Source organism: Chiloscyllium plagiosum, unplaced genomic scaffold (genome assembly GCF_037043375.1).
Source record: "Chiloscyllium plagiosum isolate Xiang-an unplaced genomic scaffold, Cpla_swu_hap1 HiC_scaffold_35, whole genome shotgun sequence".
NCBI lineage: Eukaryota > Metazoa > Chordata > Chondrichthyes > Orectolobiformes > Hemiscylliidae > Chiloscyllium > Chiloscyllium plagiosum.
Window position 1 is genome coordinate 34,967,425 of NW_028270173.1, and position 18,618 is coordinate 34,986,042.

An 18,618-nucleotide genomic window follows, 5' to 3' on the forward strand; every position below is an offset into this window, starting at 1 on the left:
GCCTCATAAGTGGCCGTTGTCTGCTCTTGAGACTCCTGGAATTGGCAAAACATTTGGCGTAGAAATGGCATTTGACAGGTATATGGAAGCAGCAATTATGCGAAATTAAAGAATGAGTTTGCTGAAGGGGAGAGAATAAATGGGAGGTGTAGATAAAGCCCAAAGAGAGATAAATTACTTGAGCGGTGGGATTGAAAGATAATCTCAAGATATAAAGGTTTAAAAAATCTGCAAATTATTAGGTGTGTAGATCTCCATTGAAAGATCTACTAAAGCTGTTTGTAAAATGTACAAAACCGTAAAAGAAGTGAAGTTCAATGTCGGTAAATATTTTAAAAAAGTGGATTAAACAGAGCATAATGTAATTCTAATAATTCTCAGAATACTAGAGGTTCTTAGACTGGTGGCATCCAAATATATAAATTATCAAAATGTGAAGTAAAGATAAAGATGATAATCAAAGCATTCAGATGGAAAACTGCCTCATATCTGAAGCTCTGGAATACAATAATGCACCTCTATAAATTCTTGGTCAGATGACACTTGCAGTACCATACAGTACCATGTGTATGATGCATTATCTTAAATGTATTGGCCTTGCAGTTAGGGCTGCGTCTATTTACTAGATGAGCAACTGAGCTCCGGGGTTCACGTTGTTAAATTAGATTAATGAGATAGTGCGTATTGTATGGAGTTGAGAATGCAAAAAATAATGCTTTGAAAGTCACAAGTGAGATTTATTGGAAGTGCACATGGTTGCAACATCCATACAAAGAAAATGCAGCTTGGCATTTCCAATTTTCTCATGGAGAACCCAGTTTTAAATTAATAATCACAGTGTGGTGTGACACAGACTGCGAGCATTCGATCCATTGTGTTTTTTCAAGCTCTCAGAGTGAACATGTATTTAAATAATCAACCATTTGACTTACTTAGCTGAATCTCTCTCCATGCAATTCCAGGTAGTGCGTTCCAGGTGCATATGACAATTTGCATGACTTTTATTTCTCGCTTCCCATTCGCATCCTTTGCAAATCATTCAAAATCAATAACTGTCTGTTACTAATACATTAACGAGTGGGAGAACTTGCTCTCTCGCTACTTTATCCAGCTCCTGGATTGTTTTGAAATTCCTATTACATCTCCTCTTGGCCTTTTCTCTCTTCAAGCATACAAGATAATAAGAAGGATGAAAGAGTGAATCTTTTTCTGCTGTTGGGGACTCCAGAACTCATGATCGTCGACTAAAATCTGGAGCCAGAGCTTACAAAGGGAAACTGCGAAATGGCTTGTTGTGGCAAATCACTGCATGTGACCTTTAACTTGGCTACTTAATGAGAAATCATGGAAGAATCCTAAAAGTGTGGGAAAAGGTTATTTGGTCCAACAAGCCCATATCGACCCTTTGGAGGGTAACCCACCCAGACCCTACCCTACATGCACCCCACATAAAAGCTTTCCAGATATTTGAAAGTGCAAATATCTCCACGTTCTGATCTGCATCAGAAATTCCAACCAACTGAAAAAGCAGCTAGAATACCTTTTACATGGAAGCACAATATTATTGGTTGGTTCCAAAATATTTTGTTCCGAAAAAATAACTCCACGGATGTCGAGAACGTGATTATATAATACCTGACTGAAGGAACATTGTTTGAAAATACTAACACGTTCAGCACAGAACTTTTGGTTCGCGATAGGAAATTGATATTTTACTTCAGAAAAAATGAAATTTAAGTAATCCATTATAAATCACACAGCTGAAATCTTTTAATAAGATTACAGAATAATTATTAAATGACATTGATTTGTACAACAGAGGGAGGAAGTTAATTTTTAATTCCAGTATTATTTTCCTAGTTATTCCTTTTATCAACCGAAATAAAGTGACATTTCAAGACAGTGAACAGTTCATTTCTGAACCTACTCTGCGTCACAGCATAAATGACGGTGTTTGTGCAGGAGCTCAGAAGCTGCAGCATGATGCCCACACTTTTGAAAATATCCAAGGGGTTGAGTATGAATGTGCGTTTAAAAGAGCTTTTAATTCGATAATGTAAGAATTCTGCAACTGTTGTCATCCACAGGAGAAGAAAACTAATGGATATTCCAAAAAGTAATAGAATGGACCTTCTCCGCTTCTTCATTTCAAGGTCCTGTGTTTTTTGCCCATTGCTGTCGTGGATACGCAGCTTTCGTCGGGCTTGACTGGCCACGAAAATGCACTTGACTGTAATAATGTTAAAGATTAAAATCAAAACAAATGGCAGAATCGGGGTTAAGAGCTGTTCGAACCAAGAAAATGCTATCCCGGCAAATTGAAAATAGATATCTGGTGACTCGACACAGCCCCGTGGTATTTTGTCAATTGTTCCAGTTGGAATATACAAGAAAGCCCACGATATGTTTTTTATGCAAAATGAAATAGTCATTGTGATGATAACTCGAGTAGCAGTTTTCTCAGTGCAATATTTTGGTTTCAGCTTCTGACAGCAAATGGCTACAAAACGATCAAAAGTAAAGGCAACTGTGAACCAGACAGAAATGTCTATGGCAGTTGGAGATAGGAATAGAATAAGTCTGCAGACAGAAGTGTATATCGGGAAGAAGTTCAAGAAATATAGTGCAATACTCCTGTGTAAAATCACATTACAAAAGATCACCATGAGATCTGCGGTTGCCATAGCCAGTAGGTACTGAGTGATACCTTTAGATAAACCACATTTTCCTTTAGATAGAATGAGAATTGCTATCAGGTTAACTGTGGAGGGAAAAAAAATTAAGCAGCAAAAAATAATTAACAGCAAAGTAAACTGTGTTAATGTAAAGATTTAACATTCATCACTTGCATTAATCTGTCTTCTTCTGAAGATTGTTTTGAGAGTTTCTCAATTATGTCACATATCTTTTTACATGGATCTAAAGTCGATCATAATATAATGCACCAGTTATTATTTTATGGCACCGAGGATATTAGTTTTAGAAATAAAAGGGGCACTAACAAATGATGCAATGAAGGAACACAAAAATCAACATTTTTTAAAAAATCGATGGTAATAACATAGGGAATAGAAGAATGGAAGTAATTCACAGTACGGGAGAAAGCAATGCCTGGGATAAAACAAAATATGGTAGACTGAATCGGGAATAGCATTATATTGTAACTGTCAATAAACATAAAAGAGGCAAAATGTATCACAAGTCAGTAGAATAGTAGAAATGTTCAGATCAAAAAGAGAGACTAAATAGGAACAGAAGAGCGTGAGAAGATGACGATAATTGAGTATTGGATGGACGAAAATAGCAAGGATTGAAACTTTTCAAGCGAACGGAACACGAGGAATAAAAGTACTTTTAGAGAAAAATTACAATTGGGAGGAACGAAGAGAAGGTCAAAGATGGAGTTCAAAATTAAAAATTACAGAACACCAGGTTTTAATCCAACAGGTTTCTTTGGAAACACTAACTTTTGGAGTGCCGCTCCTTCATCAGGTTGTTGTTTCATCAGGTTCACAACCACCTGATGAAGAAGCGGAGCTCCAAATGCTAGTGCTTCCAATTACACGGATTGGACTATAACCTAGTGTTGTGTGAGTTTTAACTCTGTACACCCCAGGCCAACACCGGCATCTCCAAGTCAAAGATGGACATTGCTATGTGAGTGCATGGCAACTGAGAGATCAACGCAACTGATTTAGCAGGCAAAAGGCAAAAGCAACCATACAATTTAAGGATGTGATACATACACAAAAATAGCTCACCAGGTACTCCCGCTACTGCGAGGAGAGGGTAGTATATGGCCTCAAGCTGAGCTGTTTGTGTCCAAGACATTTCAAGCTTGTCCTCCGCTATTGAAGTTGTTCAAGGCGAACGATCCATCTAAAGTGCTGAGGTTTTGTTTAAATATAAGGCGAAATTAGGAGCTGATTTATTTTGCATTCTGAATGATGTAATGATGTTCAATGCCGAAGGTTGTTTATTGCAAATCTTTGAACACAGATGGTTCTTACAGCATCTGGAGTTTCTTTGATGAAGTCATTAGGCAAGTTAAAAAGTTCATCTGCACCTTTGGGAGAAACAGGAGCAATTTGTAAGAATAACATATTATCTTGCCAAGAGAAGTTTGCTTCAGAAATAACAGACGATATCTGAACATAGATGATCAATGAGGCATTTTCATTTGAATTCTAAGAAAATCCTTTATAATTCCAGTCTGTGATTTTTTTACGAGCCTCGTACACATCTCTGTCATTTTTAATTCTTAGTCATTCTTAGTAACTCTATATGCTTGGTTCACAATTTCCTACATTTCTCATTTCAAATTATTTTCACTCAATCCATCTGAACCTCTTTCACTGTATGACATAAAGAGAAAGCATTTGAAATATTCAGGAGGGCATGTGAAATTGGGAATTATGAGCTTACGGGTGCACACGATGAGAGATTGTGGTTGTGTTTCAAACTCCAGGTCTTTTGAAAGAACTCAGCAATGGCTACCTCACAAAGATGTTTTCCTGCCATTGAGTCAGTTTGTATCAAACTCATGGCATCCAATCATTTTCAACTTTTCTTCACAGGGTGCGATTTGGAAGCAATGTCATCCGCTGTTTCACTTCCAAAGAAAGGCAATTCTTCCTCAAATACGAATATGTGTGTTCTCTGCATCCTCAACAAAACTTTGTAAAATGAATACAAGACATTTTTTTCATTCCAAACTGCATGCAGTAAGTAAAGGCAACTGGCTATTTACATTCTCAATTTCATTCATGGATCAGTTGGAAACCCTTTGTGTTTCTTCTCAGAGTACATCTACATTGTACTGAACAATTAAAAACCTGACTTATTTGAGCAAATATTGTATTTTTTTCGTTGTCCTGTAGAAGTGATCAATCTGACAGTTCATACACTATGTATTATCTATCACCTTGTGGTGCTGTCACGTGTACTGTTCACTCCTCTTTGGGGCTCCATGTATCCATGCATGGCATTGTCACAGTGCTTTGCATCTTCAGAGAATTTGAGAAACTAATATCATTAAATGCAAGAAAGCTTATTCTAAATGACTGTGTTTCAGCATTAAACCTTCTGCTATTCCAGTCCACTTCACTACTAATATATGTTCCAAATGAGTCGGCATATTCCCAATGCCTTCATGTACACTCATATAATTCTTTGCTATTTATTCTACCACAACTACAGCCACATAGAACACATATGCATACTTGCTCTTGATTTCATGCCTGGATATTCGGGATTAAGTCACTTGCCTGTTGGTAGATGCCAGTGCTTGAAGGGACCCACTCTGTAATAAGCATGGCAGAGAATCAGACTTCTGTTTTTCCACCTGCATCAATGTACCAGAAGTGGTTGCAAGTTGAGAACCAATATGTCCAGTGATGTGGTGACATTACCCACTGAACTATCATCCATGCCATACTCGAGGAGTTACATCACAAAAAAGTTCCAAGTATGATAGGCATGGTTTTCATTCAAGAAAGCCATGTTGACAGTGTTTCCTTTGATCTACAACTATTTGAAATAGTATCTATTTAACAAATATTCTGTTCTGTGGGTTTTCTTTCCACAGTGAATGTTTTCATGTTTGCCATTTTTAAATTTAATTTGCCAAATCTCAATTAATATATAAATGTTTCTTTTGAATTGTCGTACTTTTATCTACGCTGCCTAACTTATCATTTCATTTCATCAGTAAATGCGTTTTGCATGCTGTCCATTTTATAGATTTCATCTCACGTGCCAACATTTTGACATGATATTTTCACATCATACTTTATGTGTTTTTTTTAAAGAGTATGGACACTAGTCCAACTGAATTAGCCTTGAAAGATTTCCGTGTTTGGTAATAAAACATTTGAATCAAAACAAAATCATTCATTTATAAATGAATCCGTGCTTTTTTTTCCGATTTAATCGATGATGTTTCAATACTGTTGTCAAGTATACATTGGGCTCTTCTTTAGAATGACAGAATCTTAGATTGATATGGTTCAAAAAATGCCCCTTTGGCTCAATGAATCTGCAGCACAAATAAAAACAAACATCTGGACGATCGACAAATCAACTGCTCATCCAAATACCTTTTAAAGTTTTCTCACGTAAAGTATATTCTCAGGCCGACTCCCATTGATATAGCAATGAATTTTCCTTCATCGAATCACCTCCACACCTTGTGCAATTTGCCTGAAATCTACACTGCCTCGCTATCCATCCTTCAACAAGGAGAACAGCTGCAATACCTGTCAATGCACCTCATAGTGTTGAATACATCAATTTGATCCTCTCACAGTTGTTTTGTTCAAACGAAAGCTGCATGAGCACATCTAGACCCTCTTCATAGCTAAATTACTCCATCTGTGGTAACATCATGGTGAGCCTAGTCTGCGCGCTTCCAGTGCAATCATATGCTAACCAGCACATCATGATCGGAACTGCATAACGAACTTCAACTGTCGCCTAACCACAGTTATGTACAACTTTAGCTCCCTGCTGTTATAAATTATTAAGCTTTCGCAGCACTGTTCCTCCTTCCACTAGACGAAGAAGCAGTGCCTGAAAATTTGTGGTTTTAAATAAACCTGGTGGACCACACCCCTGTATCGCATGACTTCTGAAATTGTCCACCTACTTCCACCAATGGCAACTCCACATTATAAATTTATGCTGTGAAGAGAAATGTCTCATACGTCTTCTTTACTGCACAACTAACCATTCCTGCTACTTTCTGCTTGCTCCCTCATTTGTTGGGGATATCCTTGCCACTTCTCTCGACAATGTTGTAAAAGTTTCAAATATCCTGACCGTTAGCACAATGCAATCAGCTTGAGGCAGTTCGACACACTCTTGTTAAACCTTTAGTTACCAATAGGGATCCTTTCGATTGTGTCATAGTGAGTAAATTTAAGCAGAGTTCATACTTCTAGTATGCCCTTTGTCATAATGCTTCCCTCATTCATTGTCTCAACTACGACTTTTTCACTACAGTTTAAACATAAAATACTGAACGGAATGACTTCATTTGGTGGTCAGTTTTTATCATGGGTATACTACTGCCTCTGAGTCCGTCCCATGCATAGACATGAATACAGGATCTCATCCGATGTTGTCTGAAACATTATGAGGAAAACTATTCGACCAGCTGCGTCCTCTTTTGGATAAGATGTCAAACGGGGAGGCTGACTGTGGCTTTAGAAGACATGGCATGTCCCACGAGCATAATTTCTAAGAAGAGAATTGTGAATATCGTTGCAGTCTTGAGGCCAAATTTTAAGTCTCAACCATCAACGAAATAATATCTAACTTTTTGAGACACGCCTGTGGACAAAACCGTTGCTGTGTTTGCTTTTCTTCACTACAGCAAAACTTTGGCACCAATGTTATTTAAAATAGATTGCAATAACTTGAGGTAACAACAAGAGCTGTATGAATGGAAGTTTGCTTCCGATTCACTATCATAAGCTGTCCAGGTCTTCTTTATTGTTGTGAATTTATGTTCTCAGAGAGAAAACTATTTTTAGTTAATGGATCTTTTAAATGTTGGTGGCATAAAAAAATCAATAATAACCCCATTGATGCAAATTAATGAATTGCTCTTAATGGTTGTTTTGAATTAAGTTTCAACTTCCATCCAAAATATAATCCCTTCATTTGTTGCTCGTTCTTTCCAACTTGACTGAAACTGCGTTGCCATATCCAGTAGGCAACATTTTCAATATTGAAGTTTGCTCCAACCAAACATATGGAAAAGCTCTAATACATCGTGCCAAACAGCATAACCGTTCAAAAATTTGGAACAGGCAAAACACCAATCATAGCCAACACACCAATCATGAGCACATGCTTGTAAAAAAAAAATCCGATGTGGGATGTGAATCTGTGAGTGGACAACATTTGCTGAATGACCCTGATTATGCATAGTAAAAACAAATCTTGCTCTGAATTTATTTTGGCAGGCTTCACAACATGACACACTTACACCTACTTGTAGCTACATATACTGTTACCTGTGGCCCTTTTTGATTGCAGGTAACATGGAATTGGGTTTCCTCGAACTCAATGAAACAGGTGAGAGATATTGACTTCAAGTTTCCTCAGCCTTTTCGATGCAACACTCTGTCAAATGCCGTGTTGCTGCCTAAAGTTAATCATTGTCACCAGTAGGAAAAGTAAATATTGCTGTGACTGTCACTTATAGAAATAGTTGAGGTATCAGAATTTTGGATGCAAAGAATGGAGAGAGGTATAGCACAAAAAGATTTCGAACAGATATATAGATGCAGACGGAGCTGGTAACGTGGAAGGAATAACAGGACTGAACCAGTATCTTCTTGGTTAAATCCTCAAAAAAATCTGAATGTATGTTGTGAGGCAAAATTTCCCTCCCGCGAAAACATTCTGTCTATCACAAATCATTCGTTGCCCCTCAAAACAATTTTGCCAGGAGTGGAGTGTTTCAACTGTAAGGAGAGGCTTGAAAGACTGAATGCTTTTTTTTTTCTGCAGCATACGATGTTGAGGGGGAACCTTATGATGGATATGGATAACGTAAGTGATAGTTGTCTTTTAACTCGTTTGGGGTATTTCACGAATCAGGGCATATTTTTCAGGTAAGAAGAGAAAGATTTAAATAAAACAAACACGAGGGAAAACGTTTTTACACGGAGAGTGGTTCGTGAGTGGAATCAACTTCCAGAAGAAGTACTGAATACAGGTACAGTTACCACGTTTAAAAAGACTTTTAGATAAGTGCATGAATAAGAAATGTTTGGAGAGATAGGGGCTATGCACAGGTCAGTGAGACGAGTTTAGTTTGTGTCTATATTCGGCATGGACTCATTGGACTGAAGGTTCTGTTTCCATTTTGTCTAACAGCCTGCCTTGATGAGTATTGGCTTGATGAGTAATACTTGTCTTGTCTGTTTTTGCAGTATGTATCCACTTTACAGTCCGATTCAAAACAATTTCCTATAGTAGCAGTACTGAGACACATTGTTTTGCCGTCATCCCTCCTCCACGAACCCTTTTACCTTTACCAAATTCATTCAATTTGGATTACTTTACAGTGTGGAAACAGGCCCTTTGGCCCAACAAGTCCACACCGACCCGCCGAAGCGCAAACCACCCATACCCCTACATTTATCCCTTACCTAACACTACGGACAATTTAGCATGGCCAATTCACCTGACCTGCACATCTTTGGATGTGGGAGGAAACCGTAGCACCCGGAGGAGAATGTGCAAACTCCACACAGTCAGTTGCCTAAGGCGGGAATTGAACCCGGGTCTCCGGCGCTGTGAGGCAGCAGTGCTCACCACTGTGCCGCCGTGCCGCCCATTTTCTGCCCTTCTTTATTTCTAACTGCCCTATTCACCCGTCTACACAATATTTATTTCAGTACAATCCTCACAAAATAATTTCTTTCCCCCTTTTCCCAGTGTATAAAGCACTGCATGCAGATATCAGAGGGCTCTTTCAAGTATTCTCATTGATGATTCCTCAACAACCGATCGTGTTCAGAAATCCAGGTCTTGACTGAATTGGGAAAGTGATTGCTCATCCCCCAAGAACTTGAAGTTACAAATACAAAGATTAAGAACACATTAAATGAAATTTCAATACCAGATCAAGTTCTGAAACCAAAGTGGCAAGAGAAATAATAATGGAGATGTTTTGTTCAGAGCCTGGAAAGACATGAATTCGCACACATTTTCTTCTTTGCATAAGTACCCCGAGTTTTGAATCTCGATGCCTTCAGCTCGATCTCAGTGTCAAACATTGTTTTATGAAGAAATATTGAGCAGTTTTCATCAAACAACTCCGTAGTTGAGAAGAATGATCAGAGATCTAAATGATGCATAGAAGATGCTAAAGGCGATGACAAACTTGACGCTTTCCCCCCTTTTGGGACAATACAGAATTGGAGAATAAAGTGTGATAGATTTCAGACAGAGATGAGGAGGAATTACTTCTCTCAAAGGGACATGAACCTGTGGAAGTCACCAAATTTTATTTAGTAATGGGTTAAAGGGCCTTGGCTTGCAGGCAGGAAAATTGAGTGCAGGCCAAATTGAGATCAAGTATGATTGAGATCAACCAAATGATGGAACAAACTTGAAGAGCTGAAATGCCTACTTCAGCTCCAAGTCTTCATGCTCTTGCATCTGTAGTTGTGGTGGGGCATGCAGTTGACGAGAAAGCGGTTGTGCAGCTTTCTGTGTTACTGAAGTTATGCACCGTGCTGTTGGTCATGGTATTGGCTAGTTTTGTGATTCTGAGCAAAGATCGAATATGCAGTTGTCTTGGATATCAAAGTGAAAGGATGAAAATTGTAAAAAATGAGTGTCTCGCTGGAAAGGCATGACATTCCGAATACACAAACTGCATTCCATTGATTTTCCAATCCCCTATCAAGCAGTGTTGTCTATAAATGAATATAACGTTATGCACTTTGACAAAAGAAAACAGTTGCCTTTCGTCAGTTTTACGAAAGAGCACTTGCCTCATTAGCAATGATGACCGCCGATAGTAGTGAAAGCCGTGAGCTGGGAAATAAAGGTTTGTATCGTGATGAGTGTAATAATTACATTCAGCAATGGACCATACAAAAATAAAATTTCCTTACGTTTTCTATTCCACGTAGGTTGTCTCAAACAGGATGGGAATATTTGAACTAATAAATATGCTATTCTCTTCACGTAACGTGTCACTTCTCTGGAGTTATCCCCTTCTAGCTGTAGCTTCACTGGTTATTTTCTCTGACTTTTCCGGCACCTGCACCATCTTGCTATTCTTCAGGTTTCTCGTGAGGTGGAGTGTTTGAGAATAAGGTCAACATGTGCTTGGAAAGTGGCTCATGTCACTCTCTCCTATCTGTAAATGTGTGAATCGACGTTGTTTCGCTGGACAGCTTTTTGTTAATTAGTTTACATGAGCCACAATTGGACATACTACATACCAAAAAACAATATCGTGATCAGCACTGAAACTGCAAACAGACGCCAACCAGTGTCCAAGTATCAAGTACCTGCATCGTGAATTCTCAGTTGAGTCAGCATTTTTGATAATAGTTTGGAAAGATTCGTACTCAGCACTGCAGCACTGGTGGGTTCCACTTTACAGTGCGGCGAAGTTTTTGTATCTACATTATAAAAAGCTGTGTTTTGCAATTGAAAACTGGAAAAGTAGTACACCCCTTGGGCAATAATCAGTGACCACCCCTAAAAACTGAATGAAAGTGTTTCTATCCTCAAATGACTCATGCAGCAAAATGCATTCAGTCAAAGAGCAGCACGCATGGGAAAATGTTCTAGTACAAATAATTTTGAGGAATTGTTTAAAGCTGATACACATAAGAAATTCATTAGAGTAAGAAGATTGTTATATTGTCACCAAAAGAGATTTGAATACAAATTATGAGACGATCGGTGGAACTGAATACTGTTTCGAATACAAGTTATCCTTTTCCTTCAAATTCATTTCTCAAAAGAATATGAATCGCAGCAGCTCAAATGGACTTGTTACAAATGCTCTCATCAGAATCACGATGTGCTTTTGTCTGATTTGGCTGAATTCGGGAAGTTTCATCATCTTTTCCCGTGACAGAAAACGGATCTGCCAATATAGTCAGTTGCAATATTCACATTTATTTATACTAGAGATAGAGTATAGGGTCTGCTCCAGATAGAAGGGAAATTGAACTTTGCAATGTTACACAAGCTAAACTTCAAAGCTAATGGAGATATACAGCAAAAGCTCGCCCTTATCAAACACAATAGAAGTTCAGTTGAATGTTTCACTTTATTAAAGAGGGTTGCAAAGTTAACATTCTTCAACAAAATTTCGTACACATCGTTTCAGTTTAATCATGTATACTTTCTAATATAAAATATAGACATTTTAACAATAGATATTACCAGTTCATTGGATACAATTATTGCATATTGAATGTAAAAATCTCTACTTGACTCACAATCTTTCCAAATGGGCTTGCAATTTACTTACATTGTTGAATGGAACTTACGGAGATGTCTGTTATATTTGATTCTTACTGAGATCCTATTTTGTCACTTTTTTTTGCTTGCACTAACACAGGAGCAGATACTTGGACATTTTCTTGAAGGTCATAATGCAAAATGCGAAGCAGTCTGTGTTATGGGAGTATTGATAAAACAGAACCAGTATCCAATGTTCCAAACTATGCTGGGGACATATATTGAGCAGAAGGTATCCATGAGAACTATGATGTTGTATGAAGTCCTTGTAGTTATAAAGGCCAGGAGAATTGCCAGGGTGGTCCTAATTAACTATTTTTACTCGTAATACAGCACTATTTGATCGCTTGGCATGTGTTCTGGTCACATTCACAATCATGTCTATTAATCTGCTCTCTCTACCATTCCCATTCTTGATACTCGTACCGGATACTTTTCATATGTTGATGTCACTGTCAACATTATTTTGAAGTTTGCTGAAAATATTTATTGAAGAGCGTGTCAAGTTGCTTAACTTGAAACAGTGGAATGCAGTTAAACATTCGTGCTCATTTGTGCAGCATCTTCATTGTTCGCATTTGCTGAAACCAGGTTGAGAGAGCCAGACTCTTTAGAGAGCAACGCCTATTTTTCTTGAGTAAAGCGACGAGGAGAGATGGTGGAGAGAAGGCTGCCGGGTAAGTCAGTTTTTCCTACTTAAAAAAGTGCCTGACCTCGAGAGTCGGGCCTCCATTTTAAACAGAGCAGCGAGGAGAGCGGGCGGAGTGAAACGAAAGCTGCCGGGTAAGTCAAATGTTCCCACTTCAAAATGGACTCACCTCGAGAGCTGCCTGGAAGTTTTTAAGTTGGTAGGATCACTCACCTCCTCTAACCTTACTAAGAGTCTGTAATCTCGGTAAATTTTCAGGTTTTCCCTTTTTTCCTTTTTTCAGATTAGCGGGTTTATGGCTGATAGGGCAGTTGCATGTTCCTTATGCAGAATATGGCAGATGAGAGACATGGCGCATGTCTCTGCCGACCATAGCTCGGGAAGTGCACCCAACTCCAGCTCCTTGAAAACCATATAATAGAATGGAAGGTTAAAAAAAAGGTTAGAGAAAGAAATTGTGAATAGTGGTTAGTTAATTATTCGCTGTTATACTTTAAGAATTAAAGTTGTTAATTTTACTTTATATTGTTCTTGCCCACGAGAATGTTTACAGATTACTGCACTGGGTAAATCTTTTCCGTGTTGCCGGTTTTAAAATAAACAAGAGAGTTTACCCCGTGTCATAACATTGAGTGGCATTGCCAAGTTATCTCAAAAGACTTTAAGTCCAGTAGTCGAATAGTGTTTATTAAAATACTTTTGTGCTCTGCAACAAAACAAAACTCGGAAGTGTAATATTTTCAGACGTTTGACTGATTCTTCTAAGTTCATGCATTACCAATATAAGTTCAAGTAGTAGACTGAGAAATCCAATAATTTAAGCAAGTTCAGAAAAAGACTATATGCAGCAATGTGAACACCAGCTCACTGCCATCATCCCAGATAACTTCTCGGCCAGGTCCAACTGTTAAGAGAAACCAACAAAGGTCTAGGAGAGACAGAGATCTGTACAAAATATTGAGTGTTTAATTTTGATGTTGTGACTTTCAAATTTCTGGCAGTGACATATTAATGAAAACTGAGCAACACATAGTTTTTCTGTTGATATAATTCGGTTATTTTATGAGAAGTGTTGAATACCACATGATAAGATTTCTGTTTTGTTTTCTTCTCAAAGCTAAAATAAGCAATGCGACATTTAGGATAACAGAAATGTTATCTGAAGCTCTTTCTGAAATGTATATTGAAGATGTTTGTTGCTGTTCTTTTTAATGATTCTGTTTATGTGTACTTCATTTCAGAGAGAATATACAATAGTGATCAAATCTCTGTCATCTAACTGCTAATTGGCCTTTAAACATATTTGGAAGGAAAAATACAGTAAGAAGTTGCAAACACAATTATCAATGAGGCACTTAGGGACATGAGAGAAAAATACCCGAACAAAGGGGAGTTATACTATGACGATAACAGAATAGAAAGTGAGTTGAATACTGAGAAACACAGCAAGATTAAACCATCTGTCTGAGAAGGTCGTCCCGTTGTCAGCCTTGCAGGTTAATAGACTGTGAAGTGCCCTGGAGTCAGCAACACTGATAGGTAATGAGGGAAGAGTTTCCTACGGTCTGCATCTCAGCAACTTAGTCAAGAAAGGGAGTCCCGTGGTCAGTAGGCTGTAAAGTCGTCTCCAATGTGCATCTTACGTCATCACAGTCAACCAGTCTGGAAACAATATCTGCAGTCAGCTTCGCATAAACCACCAGGGAAGTGTATCCCGCAGTCAGCATCATAGTGAATCATTCAGAAAACAGTTTTCGGCATTGAGATTCACAGCAAAACAGTCTGGGAACAATTTCCTTCAGTGAACATCACAGCAAAATAGTCTAAAAATGTGTGAGAAAGTAATGCCATGCAAATGGGAGGAAGGAATTAGTAATGTACAGTAAGGTGCGTTTATATGCTATTCTCATCGCTTGAGGTTTTTAAGATATTTATTTTGAGCTTTCAGTTTGTCAGAACAACCGTGCACTGATGTGGAGAAGAAGGCCCTCGAGGTTTTGACTTTATTTGATTTCAAGGACAAAGTAAAATTTTGACTGAGAGGGGTAAATCATGGAAGGCCCTGGCGGGCTTCTCCTTCTCCATGTGGCAAATTAGGAATAGTTTCACTTCTGGGCATCAAAAGTATGCCAAAAGTATCTGAACGTGCAGCCCCTCCTAGCACGAGTTTCAGAGCTGAAACAGTCGTTGAGGAAATTGAAGCATACCACTAATTCTGAGAGTATAGTGAATAATGCCTGCAGAGAGGTGGTCACTATGCATGCTAAAACGCCTGCATTCAGGGTAGGACCTTTGTAAATTCCTGATCTCACGGGAAAGTTCAGCCTCCCATTCGTATGTAATGGCCAATAGCATGATTCTGAGGTATTCTGAGTCCTTCATAGTATTTACAGGTTGTCTGACCTAAAAAACAAACAAAAAAGGTGCACTTGTAATGGTCGAAACTAGGAATCAAGGAGTGCTAGATTAACAATTTAGGAATTTGTATTCAAACGTCATCATGGCAGATGGGGGAACATCAATTTATTTCAATATTAGTCTGATAACCCATTAACTGCCATCGATTGTTCTAAAAGTGATTTGTTTCACGATGTTCTTTAGGAATAGAATCTGTAATCCCTACCTCGTCTGCAATCTCCAGCACTTTGTTTAACATCTAACTACAGTCTGAAAGTGCCTGCAAATTCATTTCATACAAGAACATTTAAAGTGTGTTAACAAGTTACTACTTTGCCACGTGCCATTAAAATGGATAGAACTTTTATCATCCAAAAGTGCTCCAGAGACAATTAACTACGGTTTAAATATATCTGTTGAAAAAAAAAGGAAGCAGCTAATTTTCACAAAGCAAGTGTCCCCACTGAGTTTTCTGACAATGTAGAGTTGTTTTTTTTGGGGGGTGGGGGTGGTGGTGGGGGGAATTGAAAATTGTATAGTAGAACACAAGCCAGATCTTCATCGAAACAGTAGTATGGAAAGTTTTGCCTCACCAACGGAGGATAACTATATCACGATTTTGGCATTTCATTAAAAAGAGATATTTTCAACAATGCAACAACCTATTTGCATTGCCCTTTCAACAGCACAGAATCTTCTCGTCGTCTTCCACCCAAAAGTTCATTCCTAACCATAACTACGACATACAGACTGATCTTCTACTATAGCAGAGCTTCTTCCTGCACTAATCCCAGCCAGTACTGCCAGTGATTTTGTCATTACTGCCCTACAAACAGTGCCCCAGAAAAGTCCTTCACCGCTCTTTCTGCTGGGCTCCAGCAATGCAACCCACCATCAAATCTTAATGAGATGGAGAACAATGTGTTCTATGATGTTGCATTGCAATTTTATAAAATGCACCAGTATTTCAGGAAGAAACAGCAACATTTGAAACAATTGCTGAAGGACTTATTACGGTATAACAGGACATTATTGGTAGGGAAACTGACAAAATAAATACATCACTGTTCCTAACGATGCCAAGCATAACAATCATAGATGTCAAAATATTTTGAATTTACTCGGCTTATCTTACATATAACTTTATGTTTTTGACCTCTCATGACCTCCTCTTACATTCTCCCTTCGTAAGAAAGATCTATCTGCTTTGAGATACTGTGTATCATGGAGGTAGTGGGCAGCTGTTTACAGTTCGTCAGTGCAACAGAGTCGAGATGTGGAGAAGAGCCCAAGAGTTATTGAAGTTATTTGATTTTAAGGATAAACTATGGTTTTGACTTAAAGGGGCAAGTTATGGTAGGCCCTGGTGTCCTCTGCCTACTTCATACAGCAAATCAGAAACATTTCCAGTGCTGGGGATTGGAAATTGCGTCGAAACTATCTCCAGCTACAGCTCCTCCAAAACGGCTTTCAGACCTGGAGCACTGGTTGGAAACAATGCGGCACAATGGTGATTTTAAGAATATGGTGGACAGTGCCTGAAGAGAGGTGGTCGCTCTGGAGGCTAAAACGCAAGCTGTCGGAGTAGGACATTTGACAGGCGGTGCAGGAGTACACCGTGCCGATCGGCCGCAAATTCCCCACCTCACGAAGCAGTTCAGCTTTCCATTTGTGTGTAACAGTCCTCAGCAAGACGAAGTGATATTCTGTGTTGATTTCTTATGCACTAATGCTTTCATAGTACTCACAGGCTGTTTTACCTACAAAGAAAATAAAGTGGTGCAATGACAATAGATTGTTGTCTGCGAATCAATGAGTGCCAGATTAGCAATCGAAGAAATTGTATTCAAACTTCACCATGGCAGATAGGGGAACATCAATTCATTTAAATGCTAGTCTTTGAAATGGGAACTTTGCAACTGCCATTGGCTATTTTAAAAATCATTTGGTTCACATATGCTTTGAGGAAGGGAATCTGCAGTATTTACCTCGTGTGCAATATATCACACTTGGTTTGTCATTTCATACATTCTGAAATTGCCTTGCAAGTGATTCGACATAAGAGCATTTAGGGTGGGATAACATGGGATAACCTTGCTACATGCCATGAAAAATGGATCGTTAGAACATTTACAATCGATTACAGGGCATCCAAACTTTCTCCAGTGCCAATTAACTACACTTTAAATGGCATATCTGTTGAAAAGGAATGAAGCTGCCAATTTGTGCAGAGTAAGTGTCCTTTAGACGTTCTGTGACAATACCAAGGTAACCTTGTTTTTGTGAAATTGATCGTTCCACAGCAGAACATAAGCCCGACCTTTTTCAAAATAGTGGCGTGGGAAGTTTTGCCTCATGAAAGAAAGTCAACAAAATAATTCTTTTGGCATCTAATCGAAAAGAGGTATCTTCACAAGTGCAGCAATCCTTTTGCATTGCTGTTCCAATATCGCAGAAGCTTCTCTCAGTCCTCCCACCCTCCAGTGTAGTGCTGCCTCACTCTTACCCCATGGGGTGGCACACTCGCTTATTGGTTAGAACTGCTGCCTCACAGCACCAGGGACCCAAGGTTGATTTCAACCTCGGGTGACTGTCTGGGTAGGGTTTGCACATTCTCCCTGTGGTTGCGTGGGTTTCCTCTGGATGCCCCGGTTTCCTCCCACAATCCAAAATTATGCAGGTTACGTGAATCGGTCATGTTCAATTGCCCATAGTGTTAGGCACATTCGTCAGGGGTAAATGTGGAGTGGGGGTCTGGGTCTGGGTGGGTTACTCCTCGGAGGGTTGGTGTGGACTTGTTGGGCCGAAGAGCCTGTTTCCATACTGTAAGTAGTCTAATGTAATTCTGTGGCACTACAAATGCCCTGATCCTTCATACTGCAGAGCTCATTCAAGCACTAATCCCGGACAATTCATTTTTTTTAGTACTGCTCCACAAACCGTTCAGAACTCTTTTTACTGCTGATTCTGCTGACGCTCTGACAATGCAACCAGCCCTCAATTCTGATCGAAATGGGCAAAAATCTGTTCTACAATGTTGCATTGCGTTTTTCAAACCTGCACCAGCACTTCAGGAAGAAACAGCAACGTTTCAAACAATTACTGAAAGACTGAGTAGAGTATAAGAAGCATTATGGACATGAAAATTGACAAACAAATGCATCACTCTATTCAAATGTGCCATATATAACGAGGATTAAAATCAAAGTTTATCAAACTTACTTGGTTTATCTTCAAATACTGCTTTACCTTTTTGCCTTTCATGGCTTCGTCCTCCATCCACCTGAAGAGAGACTGATCCCACTTCAGTGGCTATTTATCATGGAGATGGTGGGCAACTGTTGATCAGCATCCAATCATGGACTTCTGTTGCTAATGTCCATGAGTTTAAATGAATCTGTATTACTAGCCTCTCACGGTTTGACTTGGTTTATTTTGCTTTTGCGCATTATTCCAAAAAAGAGTATATTGTTTTCTAATCATGCGGTTAGGTTTAATCAGGCGAGTTGTTGTACTTGTACCCGTCGTTACCTGATATTAAAATTGTGATAATTTATTAAGGC

At 38.8% G+C, this 18,618-nt stretch overlaps 1 protein-coding gene across 1 annotated transcript; it reads right to left on the minus strand.

Annotated features, from left to right (window-relative positions):
• Positions 1 to 1,856: 1,856 nt before the first annotated feature.
• LOC148140642 (putative G protein-coupled receptor 139) lies at positions 1,857 to 18,334 on the minus strand. Its single transcript, XM_087978980.1, has 3 exons — positions 18,278 to 18,334; positions 14,971 to 15,061; positions 1,857 to 2,761 (listed from the first exon to the last, which is right to left on the minus strand). Exons 1-3 carry the CDS (start codon positions 18,332 to 18,334, stop codon positions 1,857 to 1,859), a joined length of 1,053 nt encoding a protein of 350 aa, XP_087835106.1.
• Between the last annotated feature and the right edge of the window lie 284 nt (positions 18,335 to 18,618).

Coding starts and splice junctions, on each gene's coding strand:
- LOC148140642 (XM_087978980.1), bottom strand. CDS start 18,334: ATGGAGGACGAAGCCATGAAAGGCAAAAAGGTAAAGCAGTATTTGAAG. Junction 15,062..18,277: donor AGTATTTGAAGATAAACCAA/GTAAGTTTGATA, acceptor TTTGTTTTTTAG/GTCAGACAACCTGTAAATAC. Junction 2,762..14,970: donor ATGGGAGGCTGAACTTTCCC/GTGAGATCAGGA, acceptor TTCCCTCCACAG/TTAACCTGATAGCAATTCTC.